At 34.9% G+C, this 23605-nt stretch overlaps 1 protein-coding gene and 1 long non-coding RNA gene across 2 annotated transcripts in view; one reads left to right on the forward strand and one right to left on the reverse strand.

The window, feature by feature from the left end:
- Positions 1 to 704: 704 nt before the first annotated feature.
- Positions 705 to 2173, reverse strand: LOC149911379 (uncharacterized). Its single transcript, XR_016458254.1, has 3 exons — positions 2029 to 2173; positions 1090 to 1213; positions 705 to 780 (listed from the first exon to the last, which is right to left on the reverse strand). It is a non-coding gene; the product is annotated as an uncharacterized LOC149911379 (long non-coding RNA).
- A 1783-nt stretch (positions 2174 to 3956) lies between these two features.
- fry (microtubule binding protein furry) overlaps positions 3957 to 23605 on the forward strand; it is a 116196-nt gene continuing 96547 nt past the window's right edge. The window contains exons 1-19 of the mRNA XM_090105808.1: positions 3957 to 4132; positions 6045 to 6089; positions 6244 to 6365; positions 6746 to 6952; positions 7717 to 7868; positions 8187 to 8386; positions 11433 to 11648; positions 11990 to 12113; positions 12449 to 12670; positions 12785 to 13019; positions 13247 to 13868; positions 14069 to 14252; positions 14739 to 14938; positions 15392 to 15591; positions 16521 to 16594; positions 16695 to 16816; positions 17098 to 17277; positions 20238 to 20363; positions 22859 to 23026. Of these exons, the coding sequence (XP_089961934.1) occupies positions 6296 to 6365; positions 6746 to 6952; positions 7717 to 7868; positions 8187 to 8386; positions 11433 to 11648; positions 11990 to 12113; positions 12449 to 12670; positions 12785 to 13019; positions 13247 to 13868; positions 14069 to 14252; positions 14739 to 14938; positions 15392 to 15591; positions 16521 to 16594; positions 16695 to 16816; positions 17098 to 17277; positions 20238 to 20363; positions 22859 to 23026 (3302 nt within the window). The 5' untranslated portion in view covers positions 3957 to 4132; positions 6045 to 6089; positions 6244 to 6295. The remainder of the gene's footprint in view (positions 4133 to 6044; positions 6090 to 6243; positions 6366 to 6745; positions 6953 to 7716; positions 7869 to 8186; positions 8387 to 11432; positions 11649 to 11989; positions 12114 to 12448; positions 12671 to 12784; positions 13020 to 13246; positions 13869 to 14068; positions 14253 to 14738; positions 14939 to 15391; positions 15592 to 16520; positions 16595 to 16694; positions 16817 to 17097; positions 17278 to 20237; positions 20364 to 22858; positions 23027 to 23605) is intronic.

Here is a 23605-nt window from a genome sequence, read left to right on the forward strand (position 1 = left end):
TTAACAACTTATAAAGACTACTATAAACAATATAACTTTCTAGTTTGTACAATTCACAAAACAATGCAAGACAATATAGAGGAAAGCAAATATCAATAAGTTTACCGGAGAAATATTTCTCTTATAGGAAAAATTTCACATTGTCTCCTATGAAATAAACCAAACTGATTTTTATAAGTTTCTGTCTTTATACAATTTGAAAATAGGAAATACATAATATATTTTAAAACAAATAGTTTATATAATTTCTTAGGCTAGTTTGTTTGTGTATGACATAATATGTATTTAAAAATCACATTTTATCTAAACCTTACCTAATTCAATGAAACCCAATTAAATAACTAATTTTCACACCAGCTATACCATTGAATCTTTGATGTCACCAATAAATCTGTAATGAAATATAGATAAATAAATGTCAATGTTCAATTATTTTTTAAGTTAACTTGGCTCAGAATCATTTCATTTAGTTCAGATCATAATATTATATTTCTGTTTTTAGTAAGCAAACATTGAACAAGCAGTTCTTCTGCACATGTAGCAATATAAATTTATATTTAATAGGTATATTGGAGCATACTTATTAGTTAACAATATTCTTAAAAACATAAGGATATACAATATACATACTTACATAATATGCTATTTTACATAATATGTTATTTTGCCTCCTCTGTATACCACTCTTCACATAGCTCTAACATAAATGTCCCATTCTCTTTTAATTTCCCTGATTCATAATCAAGTGATTTTCACAATTTCAAGTATCATGTTTCTATGCTGAAAATAATATTTATGCAAATTGAATAAAATAGTCGATTGAAATGTATCATTTACCAAATCCAAAAATGTCGAGATCTTTTCCCTGTAATCCTTAAAAATAAATAACCCATGTGATTCAAAGTACAAATAGGTTTGGAAATACATGACGTACAAAGAATCATTAAATAAAAGCTGATTTTAAAAATGTCAAATAAAGTAGGTATACTATCAATAGAATTTTAAATGTTTGTTGTTTTTCATAATCAAAAGGCAAAGTAGATGATAATATTTTAAAATTATTCAATGTCTAGTTTATGTGCTATTTACCTCTGGTATTCCTCTAGAAGAATTTGTATCTCCCATAGAGTGATACCAGCAGCACTTCTGGACTTCAGATGTTTATAAGAGGTTGTGATCAGGTGAGCCACATACTTATCGCTCAATCTTGATCCTGGAAGTAAAAAATTATGGAAAAGAAGTTTAGAAGACAGTTAAAAATATTGAAGACAATCATGAATCATGCATTATAAGACATATATTCGCATTCAAATTTGACAAGCACTATTTTTATGTCATAGGTAAATAAGTAACATGAAATGACCAAAATATAAAAAAATCCATACTAATATTATAAATGCGAAAGTAACTCTGTCTGTTTGTCTGTTAATCAATCACGCATAAACTACTGAACCAATTTGCATGAAATTTGGTATGGAGATATTTTGATACTCGAGAAAGGACATAGGCTACTTTTTATTGCGAAATATGTACCACGGGCGAAGCCGGGGCGGACCGCTTATAAATATTAGTAACTAGCGGTCCGCCCCGGCTTCGCCCGTGGTACATGTTTACGTTTTCTCTACATAAGAACCATCCTCGTACTTCAAGGAATATAATAAAAAAAGAATTATCGAAATCGGTTCAGGTGTTCTCGAGTTATGCGCTTACCAACACATTTTGTGATTCATTTATATATATAAGAAGATGACTAAAATGAAAATCGAAACTAATATGAATGAAGATTTACAGTAAGGAGCTTTTGGGCTATCCTTAAGTCAGCTAACGACTTTCAATACTGGTTCGTGAGGATGGATGTATGTGTATGTGCAGGTGTGTATGCTTGTTACTCTTTCACTCAAAAACTACTGAACCAATTATATTGAAATTTAGCACACATAAAGAGGGTAACTTGGATGAACAAATAGGAATTACTTAACTAGTTTTAAATAATTTAAATCGAGCAGTCGAAGAAGAGCAACTAGTAACCTTAGTTATTATGACATAGGCCCTATTAATCTTATCCAACAGCAAAAAAAATTAATTCAGTAACGCCCTATATAGTCACTTTTTTATTTCATTTAAACGATTGTTTAATTTAAAATCCATATTTTCAATTATTTTGAAAACAAACATTGACATTTGACCACAGACCAACTGTCAGAATTCAGAAGCAAAAGGTACGTGACGTCTATGCGTGACGTACGTGAGCTTACGTGAGAGTAGCGCGGCGGTGCAGCTGTCAGCGCCTAAAATAATGTTGCCAGTATTATTTAAGTCAAATTCCCCACGAGTTGGGGTAAACAGGTATGAATACGGTTATCAAAATACCCATTTATTGATCCGGTTGAGTGTGGATGTCGGTAGTACCCTACTCAATAGCCTTCTTAAACCACTTTATGTGGATTGTGAATTATATACACACTTTCGTTAAGTATTATAATAATTTTTTTTTATTGTATGATAGGGAAGCATGTTCCAATCCCTCGAAGTTCGAATGAAGAATGTCGATCCGAACCGCTTTGTCCGGGTACATGGAACGTCCACCAAATCCTTCTTTTCAAAAGAGCCCAAATTTCCTATGAAGTACAAATACAGTTCATATTAGAAGAATATAGGGGCAATTCAGGGCTATTTTCTACAATATGGCCGATCTGTCAAAATAATGAACGATGCCCAGCCTGGGACTTCTTTCGTAAAAAATGTCTCTTTGTTATATATGTTTTATATTATCTGTGCCAAGATAACAAATAAAAATATGATTCAAAATGGTTAAAGAGGTCTTTATATTATGTAGTTAGTATTACGTATCATTCAAAAATGCTTTATGAATAAGATATATTTTTTTAAAGAATGGTTCCGCGGGATCACGGTCGTCCGAGAGGCTACGTTGCTCCGGTTTGGCAAAAAGACGAGGGGTTCAATAATCCTGCTTGGTGGTAGTAGAGATTTCAACATGTTAATTAATAACAAATGCATTTTACCTTTCTCTTACCAATATTTTTTTTATTTTACTAATAACTAGACTGTGCACTATGGCGCAAAAACGGATCCGAGCTAGAGCGTTCCGGTCCCCAACTTGTCTTTTCTAGTGAGGTGACCATGGCCAAATAAAATAGGGGATATATTACTTGAAAAACGAGCGTGCAAATGTCCTACATAATATTATATTGACGATACGCTACTTGTGATTATATCCTCTTTGTACGCTACCTAAATAATTAATTCAGTATGTAAAAATAAACTTAAACATAGTGTAAATATGACGTATAAACGTAATTCTATACACGGTTAGATAAAATTTTCTTATGACTTATTTTTTTTTGACTCGCTATTTTCCGACGAGTTCGACTAACGCTCACGCGACTAAGCCGCCGGTACCAGCGTTCACACCATCATTTTTCTTTTTGTCATTGCGTACTAAGAACCCTGTAGAACCGCCATCCTGTTACAAATGACTCGAAAGAAAAATTCTTTCGGTGTTAGATAGCCCAATTATCGAGGAAGGTTATAGGCTATATATCATCACGCTACGGCCAACAGGAGTGGAGCCACGGGAGTGAAACCGCGCGGAGCAGCTAGTTAGATATAAGCTTCTTGGTAAAAGCTAATAGCAAAAAGTGTCGTCACAAATGTCTTTTGGTCTGCTAGACATGGCTAGACATCTTTCGCAATGCGCGATAAGGAACCTCATGCCAATACGCATTGGCTCTTAATATTAATAAAAAATTAGTTATTTTCACGTTATTTTACTATAAATTCATGCTATGAAATCATTCCAAAGCAAAAGCTCATAAACATTTTTCAATGGTCAACCACAGACAAGCTCTGCAAATATATCACTATCGTGTGGAACGACTATTAAGCGTTCTATGCTTCGGAAAATCTTTGTTTGACATTTATTCGCATAATCCAATTTGTCAAAAGGGTCAAAAAATAAAAATCTAACTTGTCTGAAACAACTTGAGTCTATGCGATTGTGAAATTACTCTGGTTTAGGATTTTTGCTGTTTGTAGTATTATTTTAAGTATTTAGATCAATATGTTAATAATGGATGTGTTTTTAGTGCATTGTTCAAGCGGGAAAGTGTAGGTACATAATTTAAAATATTACATGTATATAATAATTTTTCTACCGATTACTTTTGATTCATATTCCTTTATTTGCGATAGTATTGTTTGTTCCTTCAATAGTTTCTGGTGCTAATTGCGTTGCAAGAACGTTAAGAAACAATTAATAATTTACGTAATTCTTTGTTTAAAGTGCCAGTTTAAAATATAACGCACTTATTTTATTGATCCAGATATACATTTCTTTGTAAGAGCTATTAGAATGATGATGTTTTCTACAAATTTGCTATGGATGTAAATTTCATTGTACAATATTCAATATATTATTAATTTAAGTACCTACTTCAATATTTTTTTTTCATTACTTACAAATTCGATAAGAAAACCATTTACTGTGGTCCTTATTGACCTATGTTATGGTTTAATATCATATAATAAACAATACTATGTACTTATATTGTAGCATTCTGCATCAACAGTATTTTACACATCAAAGCATGACTCATGCCAGTGTGGAAACCACACAAATCTTTTAATGTGTAATAAAAATTTGTATTCAATAATAAACAGCCAAGCTAAATAAACATGATTCATACATTACTTGTGAGATTTTGTACCATTAAATCACTGTAAATGATCGTTGAATGATGTATAAATGAATACAGCAAATATGCCCTTCAATTCATCCTTACAGTGTGTTGTGTGCATCTCAAATGTATTAATTATCATTTGTATATAAAACTGTGGATGAATCAAAATACATTTAATATGTATAATAATTAAGATACAATGAGCAATTTTTATCTTCTTCATTGTTTCAATTTCAAATAGTAATTGACGAGATGTGTGCATAAAATATGAGTTCATGATATCAATTGAACAGGAATATATTATGTTGATAACAGTACTAAAATAGCATGATCCTTTGATTATTTTAAATGAGCTCTATGTTTTATAACAGAGAGTCTTTGATTATTTTAAACAAGCTACATGTTTTTTAATGAAAAGCAAATGTGTGCTCTATTTGCTTTGATTTAAAGAACTTCAATAAAAATGAATTTGCATGTATTAGGTATTGTTTGGACAATGAAAATGTTGGACTTTACCACCAATCGACTTATAACAATAGAACTAATAAAACACACTTAAAAGATTGTTTATTTAACCCTATGTTATGAAATTATTACTTCTGTCTGCTTCCAACTATTAAGGTTTTTTATACACACAATGTACATTAAATAAATAGCCAGGATATTCTCATTTCTATTTTAATTTTTTTCTTTAAATATAAAAGGATCTTAGTAAGTCAAAGCAATGTTAAATAATACTTGGATCATTCAAAAATGTATTTATCTAAATAAGCAAATATATAATTTAATAAATATAAAATATTATGTGAGACCAAATTCAAAATTATCATACTTATATTTTGATTTATATTCATTAGCTGCGGTACCATCTCAGTTATGTAAAGTAAAAAGAATATATTAGCAACTATGGACATGATTTTGTAATATTTATATATAGTTATAAGCCTATGATACATTACTGTACATTAGCGTAATAAATGAGATTGTGTATAATTAATTATGATTAAATAATGTTTTGCAGAGAAAAATCTATTAGAAAGAAAGAAAGTACATTCATTTGATCAGATTAGTTCAGATCAATTAGATCAGATCCTTCTATTTCTAGTTTATGGACTGCTTTTTTGATGAAAAGCAAAGAACATCCTTCAATGAAAGTAAAATGTGATTAACACAAAATAAAATATATTATTATATATGTATATTGATATTCTTATAAGTACTAGCAGTCTATAGACTAAAGAATTACATTTGTAACAGAATGTACCTATTTAATATTGTTGTACAATATATGACTGTTCCTTTATGTTACATACTTTAATAAAAACCATGACGAATTGTTCCCAGATGCCATGATGCGTAATTGGATCACATCAAGTAATGCCAACAGAGGTATGGTTTGCTACGTAACTGCAATAGTTGTTCATGCCACAACATTTCCACCAGTCTCTACATGCTTATTTATTCATGTGCTTCTAATTCACCCGTAACATTTATTTAAATTTTCAATGCTAATACATGTGACACATTTTCTTTTTCGTTGCAGCATTATTAATATAAATTTTAAACATAGTTTCAAACATCAATAATCATTCAATATGATGACCTCCGAAGAATCAGATTCGTTAAGTACCGTTCCATCTGATGGCCATCCAGAAGATGTATCAGGTTAGTTTCTGTTTGTTTCCATCCTCCTAACGTTATCTCACACATCTGCCATGTAATTTTGATTATTTTTGTTTTGATTGCAAGATTTACATTTTACATTATTTTTCATTAGTGTCACCAAGCCTTGTGTAGTGTTTGTTTGCATTTATATTTTTAATGATAAGTATAACATCCAGATGACACCAGATATACTACATTTCTAAGAAGAAAAGGCGACATGTGTTCAAGTTTTTAAACAAAATTGATATTCTTAATACTATAGTATTTTAATTGGTACAATCTTGTCGGCGATGTCAAACAATTTTAACAGTCAAAATCTACTGGTTACAAGACCAACGTAATCCATATTCAAGGTAACAAACTTGAACATAAAGGTATAGCTTCAGGGACGGAGGAGGCGCCCTCGTCCATGGTGTCCAGTGAGGCGGAGTCAGAGGGCAGCGTGCTGTCCGAACGGCATGACGTAGTGGACGGTCACGCGAACGACACCACTGAGCTGGGGCAACACTCGCAAGACAAGACCTTGACGCCGTCTATTGATGTCCGGAACACCGGCAATAGCATAGCTTCGTATATTTCTAGCAGAGGTGAGTTGTTTTGTAGAAGACGGTTATTTTTGTATATAATCCAGTTTGTAATTGATCTTCTATGGACACTATCAATGACTATTATAGACTTTATTTTGTGTTTCTTTGTAACAGACTAAACAACTGTTAGCTCATTGTGAAAAAACTTTGCTATTGCTACATACTATTCATAATATTTTGTTTAAATAAATATGTATGATAGGTCACTGGATATATGAAGCAATGTTGAAATCTCCCATGAGGTTCAGAGTTGCAAAACAAAATAATGTTTCTCATTGTTATTATACTCAGATCGTTAATTCTGAGAATTCAGTGATATGTGTTATGATTATATAAGTTTGACTTTTGAGTTTATGCATCTTTTTATACTAATAATATACAGCTGAAGAGTTTCTATGTTTTTTTGAAGACACTCATCTCCAGAACTACTAGACCGATTTCAAAAATTATTTTACCATTGACCATTATAAGTTGCATATAGACCATGGGCAAAGCCGGGACGGACTTCTATGTAATAAAAAAAAAAATAATAAGACGGGTTGCACTCCGGGAGTGCCGGCAGAAGTGAAAACTTGATTATTAACGTTGAGCATGTTTGATATTTTGGAATGGTATCCGTCTTACGCTTTTTCGATCAGGTCACGTGTCTCACGCGAGTTTAAGATTTTATACCCATTACAGAAAAAGTGCTCAACGCCGCTTATGAAGTTTTCACTTCAATAAGCTGCTTTATTCATAGAAATTTAATTGAATATGTATGGCAGGATCAATGTTACCATGGGGCCAGTACAAGGGGCCAACCCTGGCGCCCCCGGACTCGGACTTGAGGCCGGGCGAGTTCGTCATGCGGCTGCTGTTCACGGAGTTCACGGTGCAGGCCGAGAGGAAGATGGAGGCTGTTATGGCTGAACCGCTGGTACGTCTATTTGTGAGGGTAGATTTAGATTTATGTATAGCAGTATAGGGAAAGATATCTAAGTGAGGGAAAGAAAGATTACTGCTTTAGTTAGGCTTTTTTTTTTTAAAGAAATAACACTGTTTAACACATGTATTAATTTCTGTTCATGTGCTAAAGATGATAGGAATCATAACTCTTTCTGATAATTTTCTTCTTAATTACTATATCCTTGTTTAACAAACTTCATAAAATTGTTTTAAATAAACATTACACAATCTTACCCATGTTTAAAGTACATAATGTTTCTCAAGTTACTCATATTGAATTTTCTTCCAGGAGAAACCGCTAAACAAGACACTACAACGGGGCGAAGACCCCCAGTTGGACCAGATATTATCCGCCTTTGGTACGGTCGCGGAACATTGCCTGCCCTCCTTGTTGCGGGCTCTCTTCGGATGGCTAGAGCGGCAAATGGCCGATTCGCCGCAACTGAGCGAACAGGCGAAGAAACCGCAACAAGATCTGAGGAATAAGAGGTATGGTAGATAATAAACAAGGGTAGATTGGGTGTTGTGGATGTATTATTATCATAGAAACAGAGATACAGACGGACAATGAAGTGGTCCTGTAAGGGTTCCGTTTTTTGTGTTCCGTTTATTGAGGTTCAGAGCCCTAAAAAAGGCCATACAAACAAGAATTTGATTGGTTGTTGTTAGTTTTACTGTTTGAATGGGTGGTACATATAAGTAAATGTTTCAATCTTTTAGCTGAGCAACAATAGTTGTATGGGTAATGTTGCTGCTACCTTGGATTGATGTTAGTAGATGAAAGATCCGATGAGCATTTTCTAACAGAATTTAATTATTTAAAGAATATTCTTTATTTGTTTTACTGATATTTTTGTTGTATATATAAAAAAAGGGTGTCATGTATACCCTTGAAGTAAGGGCAAAAGTTAATGCTTTGTCTTGTTTTGCATCATTCTTTATTAATTAAAAGTAGACATTTGTTTATGTTTCTGATTTAATGAGCTGATTGTGTATTTTTTGCTTCATTAGCTTTATTTATTTCTCATTGTTGTATGCTTAATCTGCATTAAAAGATTGCTTATATTGTCTTAAGTAATGGCTTCTATGTTATTGAACTTCTCTTAAGATAATAATATAATCCATAAAGCTGCTCAAACGATTTTTTATCTATATTTATAAATATTAATATTTTCTTATAAGTCTAGAAAATATATTACGCAGGAGCAAATGTGATTCAATCATTATAAATAAGTACATATATTCTGCTTTGCAATTTTTTGTATTATGTGCTGCTGTCTTATTTGTAACAAATGAAGATGACATACAAAAATAAAATTAGAATGGAAGTGTTATTAATATAAATTTATCCCGAAAATGATAAGGGAATCGTACCTTTAAATAAATCGCCCATAATACTGATATACATATATACTAAATGTCCTATTATATGACATGAAACGAGAGAATAAGGCCTATACAGGGTGGAGGTTTTTAATGCCAACCGAAGGGAAAATACTGTTTATATTTTAAAGAGAATAACCCTCTCAAGATATAATTTTACAAGAAACCTGCATTCCAAGATTTTCGAAAATTCGATTGTTTTATCTGGAAATCAAACCGACTAATATGTGTTAAAATTACTGTTTCATTTCATCAGTTAAAATCCAATAATAAGGCTTAAATCTCTGACAAACGTCAAAAATCATCACCTACAAATTTTCCATCCTGTATAAGAAAGATGAAAGGATATGGACATCTTATCCTATTGATGTGAATCGTGTTATATGCAGCCAATTTTCCTATTGTGAGAGCGTCCACCTCCGGTGTCTATTTATTGAATAAACATACTTGAATACTAGTTCTATTTTAGATATTAGTTTTACAAAGGTCAAAGCGAAATTGGTATTGGTAAATTGGATTGCCTATGATATGCCTTAATTACTCTGCGCAAATTATACGTTTTTTATTATGATGTTTAGAACAGACAGCTAGTTTATAAATCACTAGCTGTGCCCCGCGGTTTTACCCGCGTTGCTCCGCTCCTGTTGGTCTTAGCATGATGATATATAGCCTTCCTCGATAAATGGGCTATCTAATACCGAAAAAATTTCGACTGGACCTATAGTAGATTAGCGCGTTCAAACAAACAAACAGACAAACTCTTCAGCTTTATAATATTAGTATAGATTAATCTGGGGAATCTTCAGAAAGTAAAAAAAAAGAGCTGTTGACCAGGGATTCGAATCCGACCTAAAGACATCTTCGGTCAATTTTTTTATTCGATTCAGTGAGAGTGTGTTCCATTTTAATAAAATTTTGGGTTTTATTTAATTACGCTTATGTTGCTTTCGTCAAATTTAGCAATGCAAAAAAGGAACTAATGCGAAAGTTTATTTGCTTCTGTATGTTTATGTACATGTTTATTTGTTAGTCACACTCACAATAAACTACTGAATTCATTTTGCTAAAATTTGGTATGAATATGGTCTTAAAAATAGCTCTTTTATTCTGGTAGTTCAAATAAGCAAAAACACTGCTTTTTAGCGAAATAAGTATTTGATACTTATAAAAAATACTTTTCAATTAAAAATGAGCAACATTATGGCTATAATTAGCAAAATCAACATATTTTTTAAATAAAAAGAAACTTGTGATATAATATCAAGAATACATTGCTCTGCGAACTGCATACTATTTTGTTGCTTAAGCTTTATTTTATTTCTGTTAATTTGCTTTATCTATAATGAATTATTTTCATGAAAATAAATAAGGTTCACTAGAATTAAAATATGATAACATAGGTAAAGGTGTTATGTTATTTCCACAACTCTGGCCTGATTGGTGTACTAAATTGGTAGGTGAAAATTAGTTCGTGCAGTATGGTGTGCTTTTCATGTTAAATTATTTACAAAGATTCAATGATTCAACAAAAGTATAGGTAACCTAGCTTTTCTTAAGTTTTCTCAATATTAATTTATAGAATTGATTTGACATTCAATTGACTACAAGACACGTTTGTATATATTAGATACTATGTATCTAATGTTAATGGACACTTTTTAAACGCATTCAACAATCTTTTGTAGTGGTAGTGAGTGACCAGTGTAGTCACTTATTTGTGGAGAATTAAACCAAATATAAACATTTCGTCGTTACATTTATGGTGTAAAAATTGTATGTGGACTTTTTACTTACTTTTAGATAATAAATTAATGTTTATCTAAATATCGATTTAAATTTTAACTACTACAGGTGTAGGATGTGAATAAAGACGTTATTTTTAACGAACTTTTCCATAACGTCAAAATATTACAAATTTACATTATCTTAATACTATAATAAAGGCGAAAGTTTGTATGGATGTTTGTTACTCTTTCACGTAAAAACTCCTGAACCGATTACAATGAAATTTAGCACACATATAGAGGGTAACTTAGATTAACACATAGGATAGGTTTTTTCCCGGAAATCCCACGGGAACGGGAACTATTCGGGTTTTCCTTTGAAAACGTGGGCGGAAATCTAGTATACGATAAACTCTTTATTTCCCCAGCATAATCTACATAGTATCAGGCAGTGGTGCCGGCACAGAGCAAGTTGAGAGGAGCTGCGAAGAGTTACACGCAGAGAGAAGAGATCTAGCAGTGGAGTTTCTCTTCTGCTTGGCTCTTATTGAAGTGTTGAAGCAATTGCCTTTCCATCCTGGACATGAAGATCTCGTACAGTATATAGAAAATGTCGCCTTCAAGAGATTTAATTATAAAGAGGGGTGAGCCGATTATTGATTTTACTATTATGCTGACATGGAAAAGTTCCTTGTACTATTTCTGCTTAAAATTTCAAATGTAAACAGTGTTTATACAGGCGAAGGCAAATGTAATAGATTCAAATTCATGGTAATCGATTTTGCCGTTCTTGAGACACAATTGATGTAACTGGCGCATAGTGAAAGTACCTGTACTATGAAGAAATCGACCGGGATGTTTTTGTGTATTATTCAGTCGATTTGAAGACGCAGCTTTTCGAACTGTTTTTGAACCATCTTAATATAATTCCCCTTTATAACCACATAAAATAACTACTCTAATTATAAATAAAAACTATTTCTAGGCTACAATCGAACCCGAACGCAGCCAACGTGCACATAATCGCAGATCTGTACGCAGAGGTTATAGGAGTCCTCGCGCAATCGCGTTTCGCATCTGTGCGCAAACGCTTCACCGCTGAATTAAAGGTATGTTTAATTTTACAATATTACTAAAAATTTATTTAAAAATTCTATATTGAAGTTTAAATTTTTGCTGACTAGGATAGCTTTTATAACCATTGATTTTTCGGACTTTTTGGATTATTACCAGTATTCAAGAAGGCATTACTTCTTTCAAGAATTTTTAGCACATAAATAAATTTATGGGACTTGTCGCTTTATTATGCGCATGCATTTCTTCATTATTTACTAGAAGATAAACCTACTTTAATTTCTAAGTTTACACGACATATTCAAAGATGCGTAATATACCTCACAACATTAAAATTTCAATATATTATATTATTCCCTTATTGCCACAGGAACTAAAGAGCCGGGAGCCATCCCCGCACACAACACAGTCCATCATATCGCTGCTAATGGGAATGAAGTTCTTCCGAGTCAAGATGGTCCCCATAGAGGAGTTTGAGGCCTCGTTCCAGTTTCTAACTGAGTGCGCTCAATACTTCCTCGAAGTTAAGGATAAAGATATACGGCACGCTCTGGCTGGGCTGTTTGTGGAAATATTGGTGCCTGTGGCAGCGGTAAGTGGGGATATCTTTGTTCTAGAGTTGAGAAGGAATTAAATGTAAACTTCAAAAAAAAAAGAAAGATAAATAAGATATTTCAACCGATTTAATACCTTAATCTCATTACAGACGGTGAAAAATGAAGTAAACGTACCCTGCCTCAAGAACTTCGTCGAGATGCTGTACAGCCACACGCTGGACGCGAGCACCAAGTCGAAGCACCGGCTGGCGCTGTTCCCCCTCGTGACTTGTCTCCTCTGCGTCTCTCAGAAGCAGTTCTTCCTGGCCAACTGGCACTGCTTTCTGGCTATGTGCCTGTCGCATCTCAAGAATCGCGACCCGAAGATGTGTAGAGTCGCGTTGGGTAAGGATTCATGATTCTTATAGGGTTTTTGAAAGCAGTATTTGGATAAATTGTACTGTACATAAGAAAGGGGTTTTTTGGAAAGTACCACTTCTGAATTTTTAAGTAGTTAGATAAGACACTTTTCAATGTGCTATTTTTTTAAAATTATATGTCCATTATTAAGCAATTACGAAATTATCCATGTATAAATGGGAACGAAATTTGATAATAAACTTTCATTTCAGAATCACTATACCGCCTCCTCTGGGTGTACATGATCAGGATAAAGTGCGAGAGCAACTCTGCGACACAATCTCGCTTACAGAGCATCGTAAACTCGCTCTTCCCAAAGGGCTCCAAGGGCGTTGTACCACGCGACACTCCACTGAACATTTTCGTCAAAATCATACAATTCATCGCGCAGGAGAGACTCGATTTTGCGATGCGCGAAATAGTTTTCGACTTGCTCATGGTGGGGCGGCCTATTAAGATAATATTGACACCAGAGAGGATGTCGATCGGTCTGCGCGCGTTTCTCGTAGTAGCAGATAGTCTCCAGCAGAAGGAAGGCGAGCCACCGATGCCCAGAACTTCTGGGACTCTACCATCTGGCAATACATTGCGAGTAAAGAAGACTTTCTTGAACAAAATGTTGACGGACGAAACTGCGCAGTCAATTGGTATGAGCGCATACTTCCCTTATGTAAGGCGGGTGTTGGTTGAGATATTGCGTGCGTTGGATGCGCACTACGGGAGGCCGTTGATGTTGACAAACACACAGAATGTCACCAAGGAGCAAGAGATCAATACGGGAGAGAGGAAACCGAGGATTGACTTGTTCCGAACTTGCGTTGCTGCTATACCGAGGTACATGATCAGCAATAACTTTTAATAATATTTTTTATAATTTTGCACGTAATATATAACTATTTTAAAAATAAATCCGTAATATATTGACCCTTCATTATTATATTTGTCTGTATTCAATATACTTAATATTTTAATTGAGAAATAAATGAGTAAACAAAAAGACAAACAATGTTTATCATATCCTTTTCATATTACAGGTTAATCCCAGAAGGTATGAGTCCAAGTGAGCTGGTGGACCTCCTGTGCCGGCTCACGGTCCACATGGATGAAGAGCTCCGTGGCCTCTCCTTCCAAAGTCTCCAGACCCTCATAGTGGACTTCCCGGAGTGGAGACAGGATGTTCTGGCTGGCTTCACACAGTTCCTTGCTAAGGAAGTACAGGTATGGGTTAAATACTAATTGAATGAGTTCATATTGTTTCATCCTATTATAGACCAGAAAGTTTGGAAATTATTTACATAGGTTTTCTTGTGTTTGATTTTACGCAAGTTTACACATTTAGAAATTAAAGATTTTAACGGATTGTAAACGCGATTTATTCATTATATTATTATCCTGGCGTGTCTCATACTTTGCTGCGTATTAAACTAAAAAAATAAGTAAATTATTTCTAGTGTTGTTTTTTTTTTTTTTTGATAAGTTGTTGTTGCTATTCCATAAATATAATTGAAAATAATTCTAGCACACCAAAAGATTGCCATTCAGTTACATTTAATTAAAATATATGTTATAATACAATGTAAATTAACCCCTTGACCACCGAGCGGCCCGATCGGGTGACGATTAAAGCTAGGTCAAACCAATATATTGCTATTACACAAAAAAATCATAGGCATTGTAAAAATATAATATTCCCCATATTCCCAGGATACATCGCCCCAACTAGTCGAGAACGGTCTCCGCATGCTACTTCAGCTGATCACCAGCTGGAAGAACGGGGAGCCAGCTCCATCAGCACCCAAATTGGAACCTTTAGCGTCTGTGATACGGGGTGCGGAAGCCCTGGGCCTGGTGATGCTGTGCCAGTGCAAGGCGTATCCGAGACGATTGGCTGTGCATATCTTGAGGTGATTTGATAATATTTTTTGATCTATGTTAAGAAATTTGATGATAGGTGACAGGTTATTAGGAGAAAAACATTGGTTGAGTTTAGGGATAGAAAGATTGGTCTCATCACATTCTTGTATGATGCAATGTAATAAAATAAATGTGTTCAGTGTTCACTGTTTAAAAATTAGTAATTTTAATAACTGATGTAATAATGAAACGTAATAGTCACGTATACGGTATACATACGCACGCGCGGCTCGATGGAATCATGGCGACACGAAACGGTTTTTCCTAATCCATGGCACCAACTAGTATTATGTTAATGGAATTGTGTGTTTTCCTATTTTTCCGTGCCACGTTCATGATAGTGATGTCGCCATCCAATATGGATTTTTTTATAATTTGAAATAAGTTGAGAATTACTTATCTATATAAATTACGCATTCCTAACATCACTTGTCACATTGCAGAGAGAGCAAGTGCCTGCTCGAGCGTTTGCAGCTGACGGGCGAAGAGCCAGCACTGATCGACGCAGCGGATACCCACGTGGCGCACTTCGCGGAGCGCTGCGCGGGGCTGCTGCCGCCCGCGGAGAAGCAGGCGCTGCTTGCCGCTGGGCAGCCGGACCTCGTGTGGCTGGTGGAGCGCACGCACCCCGTGTGGACCGCGGGTGAGTGGGCCCTGGACATAGAACAAGGCATATGGGTGTATTCTAGGCATTGTGGCTGGTGGAGCGCACGCACCCCGTGTGGACCGCGGGTGAGTGGGCCCTGGACATAGAACAAGGCATATGGGTGTATTCTAGGCATTGTGGCTGGTGGAGCGCACGCACCCCGTGTGGACCGCGGGTGAGTGGGCCCTGGACATAGAGCAAGGCATATGGGTGTATTCTAAGCATCGCCATATGGTGGACGTTCCATGTACCCGGACTAAGCGGTTCGGTTCCACATTCTTTATCCGAACCGCGAGGGACTGGAACATGCTTCCTAAGTCTGTGTTCCCCGACGAGTACAATATGGGGGTCTTCAAGCGAAGAGTTAACAGGTACCTTCTAGGAAAGCGCGTTCCATCTTAGACCACATCTCAGCTTAACATCAGGCGAGATTGTGGTCAAGCGCTTCCCTATTACCAATAAAAAAAAAAAATTGGGCCCTTTAGAATAGGGGATCCTTTGTTAGGCTGTATCATCCAATACGCGCGGCACCATCATACAACCACGTAGTACAGGGACGTAGTAAAGAAAATTTGGATCAGGATGTACCAAACAACAGGTGCCCTATCATCCGACATAGCCCACGTGCCCTTCCTCAGATGTCGTGGTTATCTATACAAGATTTCCTCAGTAAAAACTTAACTTTTCTTAGAGAAAACGCGCGCTAAGTACCTACAGCCAGGCCGGCGTAGGTAACAAACGGTTTCTCGCGTCGCGCGCGTAGGTACTGATATATTTTTGAAAAAAATTGAAATTGAATTGTTTTTTTCTGACAAATAGTGGAGAGATTGTATTCTTTGTGGAATTTTCCATGATAGTTGATTATTTATTATAATTATGATTATTTATTATGATTTGTAATTATAATTAATAACATTTTTTTGCAGGCCTACAACATGACGACACATCATCCAAAAACAGTTGGAGCGTCAGTTCGACCAATGGCGCTGATCCTTGGGAGGTTAGTTCTTTATTATTCTATTTTTAAACATTAAAAAATAGACATTCTATCACACCTTAGACAAATATTATTTTTCTTAACAATATTTTCTCCCAAACAGGTGATACTGTTTGGTCTTCTGGAAAAGAACCGCGTACCGGCGAAATGTCCCACCACTGTGCTGCAGGCGTGGCCCATACTACACGCTAGGATACACGCCTTATACACTATTATTGAACCGGCGTATGTATTTTATTTATTCTATAATATTTGGGGGAAAAGAAATAAATTTCAACATTACTTGGGCTAAAGGGTTATGTTAAAATTTTTTATTATGATGAACTAAAAAAAAAAACAAATAGTATCCTCCATTTTTATGTCATTGTAATCATACCATCATATACACAAAAAAATGACTTCACTTAATTTTGAAATAAAAATCTTGCTATTTCATTTACACTAATAAATAGAGTACTTCACAATTAAATGTATTTGTTTGTAGCCTTTTTATAATTCCCCAACAGGCCAGTAAACGACAACCGAGCATCGCTCCTCTCTCGGGGACCGGCTTTACCCCGTAAACCGGAAAAAGAGAGAGACGGTTACATGCAAGTGTGGAAGTATTACCTCACTATGGCCTACCTCGTGGTACCGGCTGTGCCCAGTCCCGTGGTGAGGTGTGCTAGCCCGGATTTGAGTCTCAGGTATGTAGGTCCAGGATGGGGATATAATCCATACTAAAATTATAAATGCGAAAGTAACTCTCTCTGTCTGTCTGTTACTCAATCACGCCTAAACTACTGAACCAATTTTCATGAAACTTGGTATGGAGATACTTTGATACCCGAGAAAGGACATAGGCTACTTTTTATCCCGGGAAAATGACGCAATCCCGGAAATCCCATGGGAACGGGAACTATGCGGGTTTTTCTTTGACTGCGCGGGCGAAGCCGTGGGCGGAAACCTAGTAGCCTATAAATGGAAGGATGATTACGAGTTAGAAGTGTAGGTTTTAAATAGGAGTCGGTTTGAGTCGAATGGAATCTTGTATTGAGATTTTGAAATGCAACTTGCAGATCATGTAGATTATAGACTGTTTGTTAGAAATAACTCTTTAATATGTGTTGGTAGGTTAAGGTTGTCTTTCAAATGTATGTTTCTAACACAGTTTATCTGAATTGAATCTTATTTTGTTTGAATACTTGCAATACAAACCTTTGTTTAATTATCAAAATTCAGTACAAAATGTTAATTAATTTTGATATGGTAATGAAATACTTTTATTTGCAAATTGTAAAAGTAGAATTAGGCATTGGTCTCAAATGAACCATTACAACCATAGAAATCTAAATAACAAGACACATAGAAGTGCTATAATGTTGTAATTCGTATTAAAACCGCTGTCGCCAAAATCAACACATTTAAACCGATAGCTAAACAGTACACACAAGTAAACTATGTCTTTTATTGGGCAGCTTGATTTTAGTGAAAACTAACTTAAATATTAAATTAAGCTTTTTAATATGTATCCTAACGCACGAATTTACGGTTTATTTTAGAATAACATCCCTAAGTATATTAGACGTTTTGTTTATTTTTGCTCCAATACGCTAAAATTCGGCTTTTCTACAACAGAGGTTGTCAATTTTCAATAGATATAACTTTGAACATAAACTTATAGAAATAAGGTTGAAATTTGTGTTAAACGTGATAATAAGAATGGTCGGCTGGGTCATTCATAGTTATTTCAGACTTGTGGCATGGTAACCACCTGAGCGGCGACAATGTCACGCACGCTTACGACTTCTATTGCCTTGTTATTTAGATTTCTATGATTACAACCAATGTATGATTAAAAATATTTATGATGATTATTATATATTTTAAAGGTAATAATCACCGTTGAATAGCGATATGCTTCTGTAAAATATACTAATTAGTCATAATATAATTTAGCTACATGTTCTGCAAGTTGAATTTAAATGATAATAGTTTTTGCATTTTACGGGAATTCATATATTTATTACCTCTTTACCTTATTTCCCTATTTTATATTGACTGCATTACTTGAGTGCAATTGACGATGCATTGTTTCTATTAATCCTTTTTTTTCTTTTCTGATAAATTTTACCCTCTTGAACGTATATAAACTATTTGAAAAGCGAAATCCAAGTGTAAAACATAACAAATTATTAGATGTTTATCGTACTTGAATATATTTGGATATCGGCTTTTAAATACATTCCTGATTAAGTCCTAATTTAATTTTATTAATGAAATGCAAAAATTATTAAGTACGTCATTATAAAATACTTATTTTGATTATAGATTTGTCAGAATTACTTTTTATAGCGAGATAAAATAGGATATATGAAGAATATATCTTCAATATTTTACTTGTTGTGGTCTATGGACGATCATTTAAAATCATGGACATATTTTATTGAATTTTATAAAATGAAATATGTATTCCTTTGTAAAAAAAAAAAAATTTTTCGGAAAAAGTAACAATGAATTACAGTATAATTTACCAAGTAAACAAATTGAATCCAATCCTTTTATCATTGCTATGAGGAAAACAATATAATGATCGTCCATTGACAAAATACATAATAATAGGTAATGTCCGAGTGACACTGAACACACACACACACACACACACATACAACACTTATATAGCTTATTATAAATTATATTTATATATATTTATATGATTGGCAATACGTTATCGTAACGTAGACTTATTTTGCTACGTATTGTGAGCATTAGAAATATTTTTGCATAATTTTGATAATAATATTTTGTTAATAGAGTTTGTAGATCGTGATTGTGACGACGAAGTATATAATTAGTGTTAGGATGTGTTCGTGGTTTTGAATAGTTAACTTAAATAATTTACTTGAATTTAGTTTATTAGTTATACGTAAAATGTAGTTTATTATGCAAATGCCATAGTATTAAAATCATGTAGACATATGACATTAAAAGAGTTTGAACATTATTTAAAGGATTTTGAAGTAATTACAGCACTATTCTAATAGTTATGACAAAAATGTACTCCTGGTTACATAATCACAAATTCTGTTGACACATCACACTATTGTCTTGATGAATGAAATATATTTGAACGGAATATGACGCCTGTTTTATGTGTAAACGATACGCATGTGTTTCTCAAATTTGTAACACAAAGAGCCACGAATAACAACAATTAACTAGCCTGCACACTTCTTTACTATTTTAACGAATGTTTAGCTGACACTCCCCAATTTTTATTCACTTTTTTAATGTTTAAAGCATCGTTTTCACAATTTGTATTAAGGATAAAATTATAAAATTTATCATGTATTGGTACACTTATCATTGAGTCCTTTGTTTCAAGTACACTCCTTTTGAATTGTACTGTGGATGTTCAGGATTAGGGTATAAGACAGTGTTTTTCAACCAAATAGATACAAAATAATATAAATTATACTGCTCTTAAAGCTATTCAAAACGCATGATTACATTTTGAAGAAATCCCGATGTCCTTATCACAATACTCACATACAATCTTCTGCAATCTAACACTCCGGTAAAGGGACACACACCGACTATACCACCTGCCCTCCACTCGCGTTGAAAAACACTGTGCACCGAGCGTGTATGTATGTGTATTCTGTAGCACGGAGGGCGAGGGCTGGCTCGGCACTCAGCTGACCTCCTCGACGGAGAGCCTCAACGCGCCGGTCGGTTTCTTCACGCTGCCGTTGAGCTATGCGCGCGCGCACAGGCACCACAAGCGGACGAGGTGGCCACTCGCTCGATATCGTGCACGCACATACGATCGCGCATTGCGGTTCCATCCGTTCGGTTGTGGGGAAATATATTTTTAAAATATTTTTAGCGGTTTTTTAGTCTTGAATCCGAAAATATAAAAGTTTTCGTGGAATTAGTGGAAATATTTTTCTGAAATTTTCATAATTGGGCTCATAAAGATTGAAGCTTCATTCACTTTTAGACTGTTTGAGTAATTCATAATGAATTTGAATAAAATTTATGATTACATTATTTAAAACAATTATTTATAGATACCATGCTTCTGGGAGTGTTCGATTTGGAATTAGGTTGCTGTTGTTACTTTTTGCCACTTTACCTTCAGTCATTTATAATTGTAGAGCAATTTGAAGCAAATAAAACAGACTTTGAAGTTGATGGAAAAGTTCTTATATGCTTTTACCAAGATTTTTATAACATCGTAATAAATGAACTAAATATGCGATGCAAGATAGTAATGAGGGTAGAATTAGGTCCTCCTTAAAGTTAGACGAAGCGAGATGGAACCGCCGTTCATAAATTTACAAAGGCTCGTAAGGGTCAATGTAAATTTCATTCACGCATAGACTGTGCACAGCTATATCATTGTCGATAACGGGTTGTCATCAGTTAGCTGTGTTGTATCGCCAGCAAGACAATACCATCAATATAATATATAACCATTGCGTGTTTGTTTGTTAATGATGGGGATATGTGAACGCTGTCTTCTAATTGGAACATCACTGCTTTGAAATCGAAAGACATTGTCCGCGCTTTTTCATTTTAGGAAGCACATCATGTTGAAATCCGTATGGAATCTTTCGATTTTGAATCTCTAGACTCATCCTCGACGCCGCCTTGTTACATAGACATGCACTCTGCATGTGCAGCATTATCTTAAGTAGTATGTATGCGTATCTACAGACTATATACATACTCTTCCACATGCTACAATACTACACCTTAAAGGACAAGATCTTACACATTATTATTGGTTTCAAGAATAATTTCTAGCTGTAATATGAGAGTCGATGATTTTGGAACACTTTAATACGCATTCTTAAAACCATCGACATTAAAGTATAAATACTGGCAGGTTTTGATATAATTTTGACGTTTGCGTACATTTTATTTTCCTGGATAGCGCCCTCTTCCTTTCTGCGTGCCCGGAGTCATTTTGGGGGTAATATTGGGATACATTCTCTTTACCTTGCCTTGAAGTGAATGTACTCTAAATAAATTAAATGTCGTGTGTGAACTTGTCGAACGAATGTCTATCACACTTAGATTTCCTTTCCAAACGCAAATCGTTATTTTTCCTGGAAATTTAATAGAAACACGCTATTTAGACACTTTTTGTTATTATAGGTTATTTAATAATGATTGGCGTTTGACAACTATCTGTACTGATATGAAAACGAAATAATGTTGTCTTCGCGGCATGGAGGTTTCCCTTTATACTATACTGTCCTTGACCTTGAATCCTCGCATAATTCACTAGTAAAACCTTGGTCTTGTATATGTTTAGTTCGAAACACGATGTTAATGAGTATCCTCTCGATTATCTGAATGTTAGGAATTAGTCTCTCCCGCCTGTCATTAAACGCTTCGTGATTTCCTTTCCAGCTTCATGATTGTGCTTCATAATTAGATGTTATTTGTTGCTTGTTAGACATACATCTATCTACTACCAACAGTTTCACACATTATTCATAGACCCATACATATGCGATGACGATTAGTTTGATAATAATTGTTTAATGTTTTGTTTCGAGTTCGGTAAGTTTTGTGTTATATGGAATTATTAGTGTTTGGTATATGGTGTCCTTTTTACGAGTGTGTATCTGTTTGGGAATTGTTCTCGTATAGTTTATAATAAATTCAGGGTGTGGTACGACATTATCTTTCCTTTTAAAAGTAAAAAATTGTTTCCCCAAAAATAAACAGTAACAAAAATATAGTTAAGTATTTGGAATACATTTTTAACAATATCAACATGTATAGCTTATCACTCTACATTGTTTTCCTTAACCTATTGTGTGCGTTACTTAATAATATGTACTGTTAATAAACGAGACACGCTCATAAAAACGACGTCCCAGATTAACGCACGCTAATCATACTAGTGGCATGTAAAATGAGACTAGTCAGTTCGATAGAAAATAGATCCTCCTTGTAATTTGTGACTGGGTAAATCTACACTATATGTGGTGCAGTTGCAAAGTTTAGGGGGTGTGTTGGGGCACAATATACAGATACAACAGGGAATCTTCATACAACACGTTCGAAATGGCTTACGCACATAAACAAGCATGTTTACGAACCGTAAGAGTATTATAACAATTGACAGATATAAGAATTAAGAATACCCTTATGATTCTCGTACACGCTTGCTTATGTGCGTGAGCCATTTGAACGTGTTGTATGAAGATTCCGTGTTGTATCTGTATATTGTGTGTTGTGTGTTGGTTAGTGTAAAGTGTTGTACAGCTCGTCGCCGGACTCGTTGAGCGAGCGGAGCGGGGGCGAGGCGCGAGGCGCGCAGGCGACGCCGGGCTCGCTGCACAAGCTGGCGGTGCCGCTCGCGAGGTGCGAGGTGTCGGAGGTGCGGGACGCGGCCGTGGCGGCCTGCGGACACATCAACCCGGATGCGCTCAAGTAACTACTATAGATTGACAATACTTGATAAAACATTTTTTTAAGCTATTGCATAGCTTCTATCGCGGGCCTTGAGCGTGGGGACCGAATCCACGTCACGCGTAACGAAAAAAATGTTACACTAAATTTTTTTCTAACTCCGATAATAAAGTTTCACTTCAAAAGCCTCACGCTCCTCACTCTGATGGGCGCGGAGGTGTGGCCTGAAGGCATAGCATGCAATAGCTTTACCGCGGCAGTCCCCGAGTGCCACACGTCTTTTTTTATATATTAAATAGGTAGACGTTTGACCGCTATCCTGCCTGATGTAAAGCAGTAATGCGATCTATTAGGAGCACGTCTACCCAGAAGAAGCCTATTCACTCTAGACTTGAAGAGCTGGATATTGTAGTCCACGGGGAACACCGACGGTGGAAGAGATTCATTTTATTAGACAGTTAATTTTAATTTTATTTTTTATTAAATACGTTAATTTTTTATTAAATACGTTAATTTTTTTTCGCAGTGTGACCTTCATGACCTTTTATTGATTTATACAGGGAAATATTAGACAAATTATATATGTTTATAAAAATACTA

The sequence above is a fragment of the Colias eurytheme genome, chromosome 1, assembly GCF_061535395.1.
Source record: "Colias eurytheme isolate Ceu_HAF_F1 chromosome 1, ilColEury1 Martin Lab GWU primary, whole genome shotgun sequence".
Taxonomy (NCBI): Eukaryota; Metazoa; Arthropoda; class Insecta; order Lepidoptera; family Pieridae; genus Colias; species Colias eurytheme.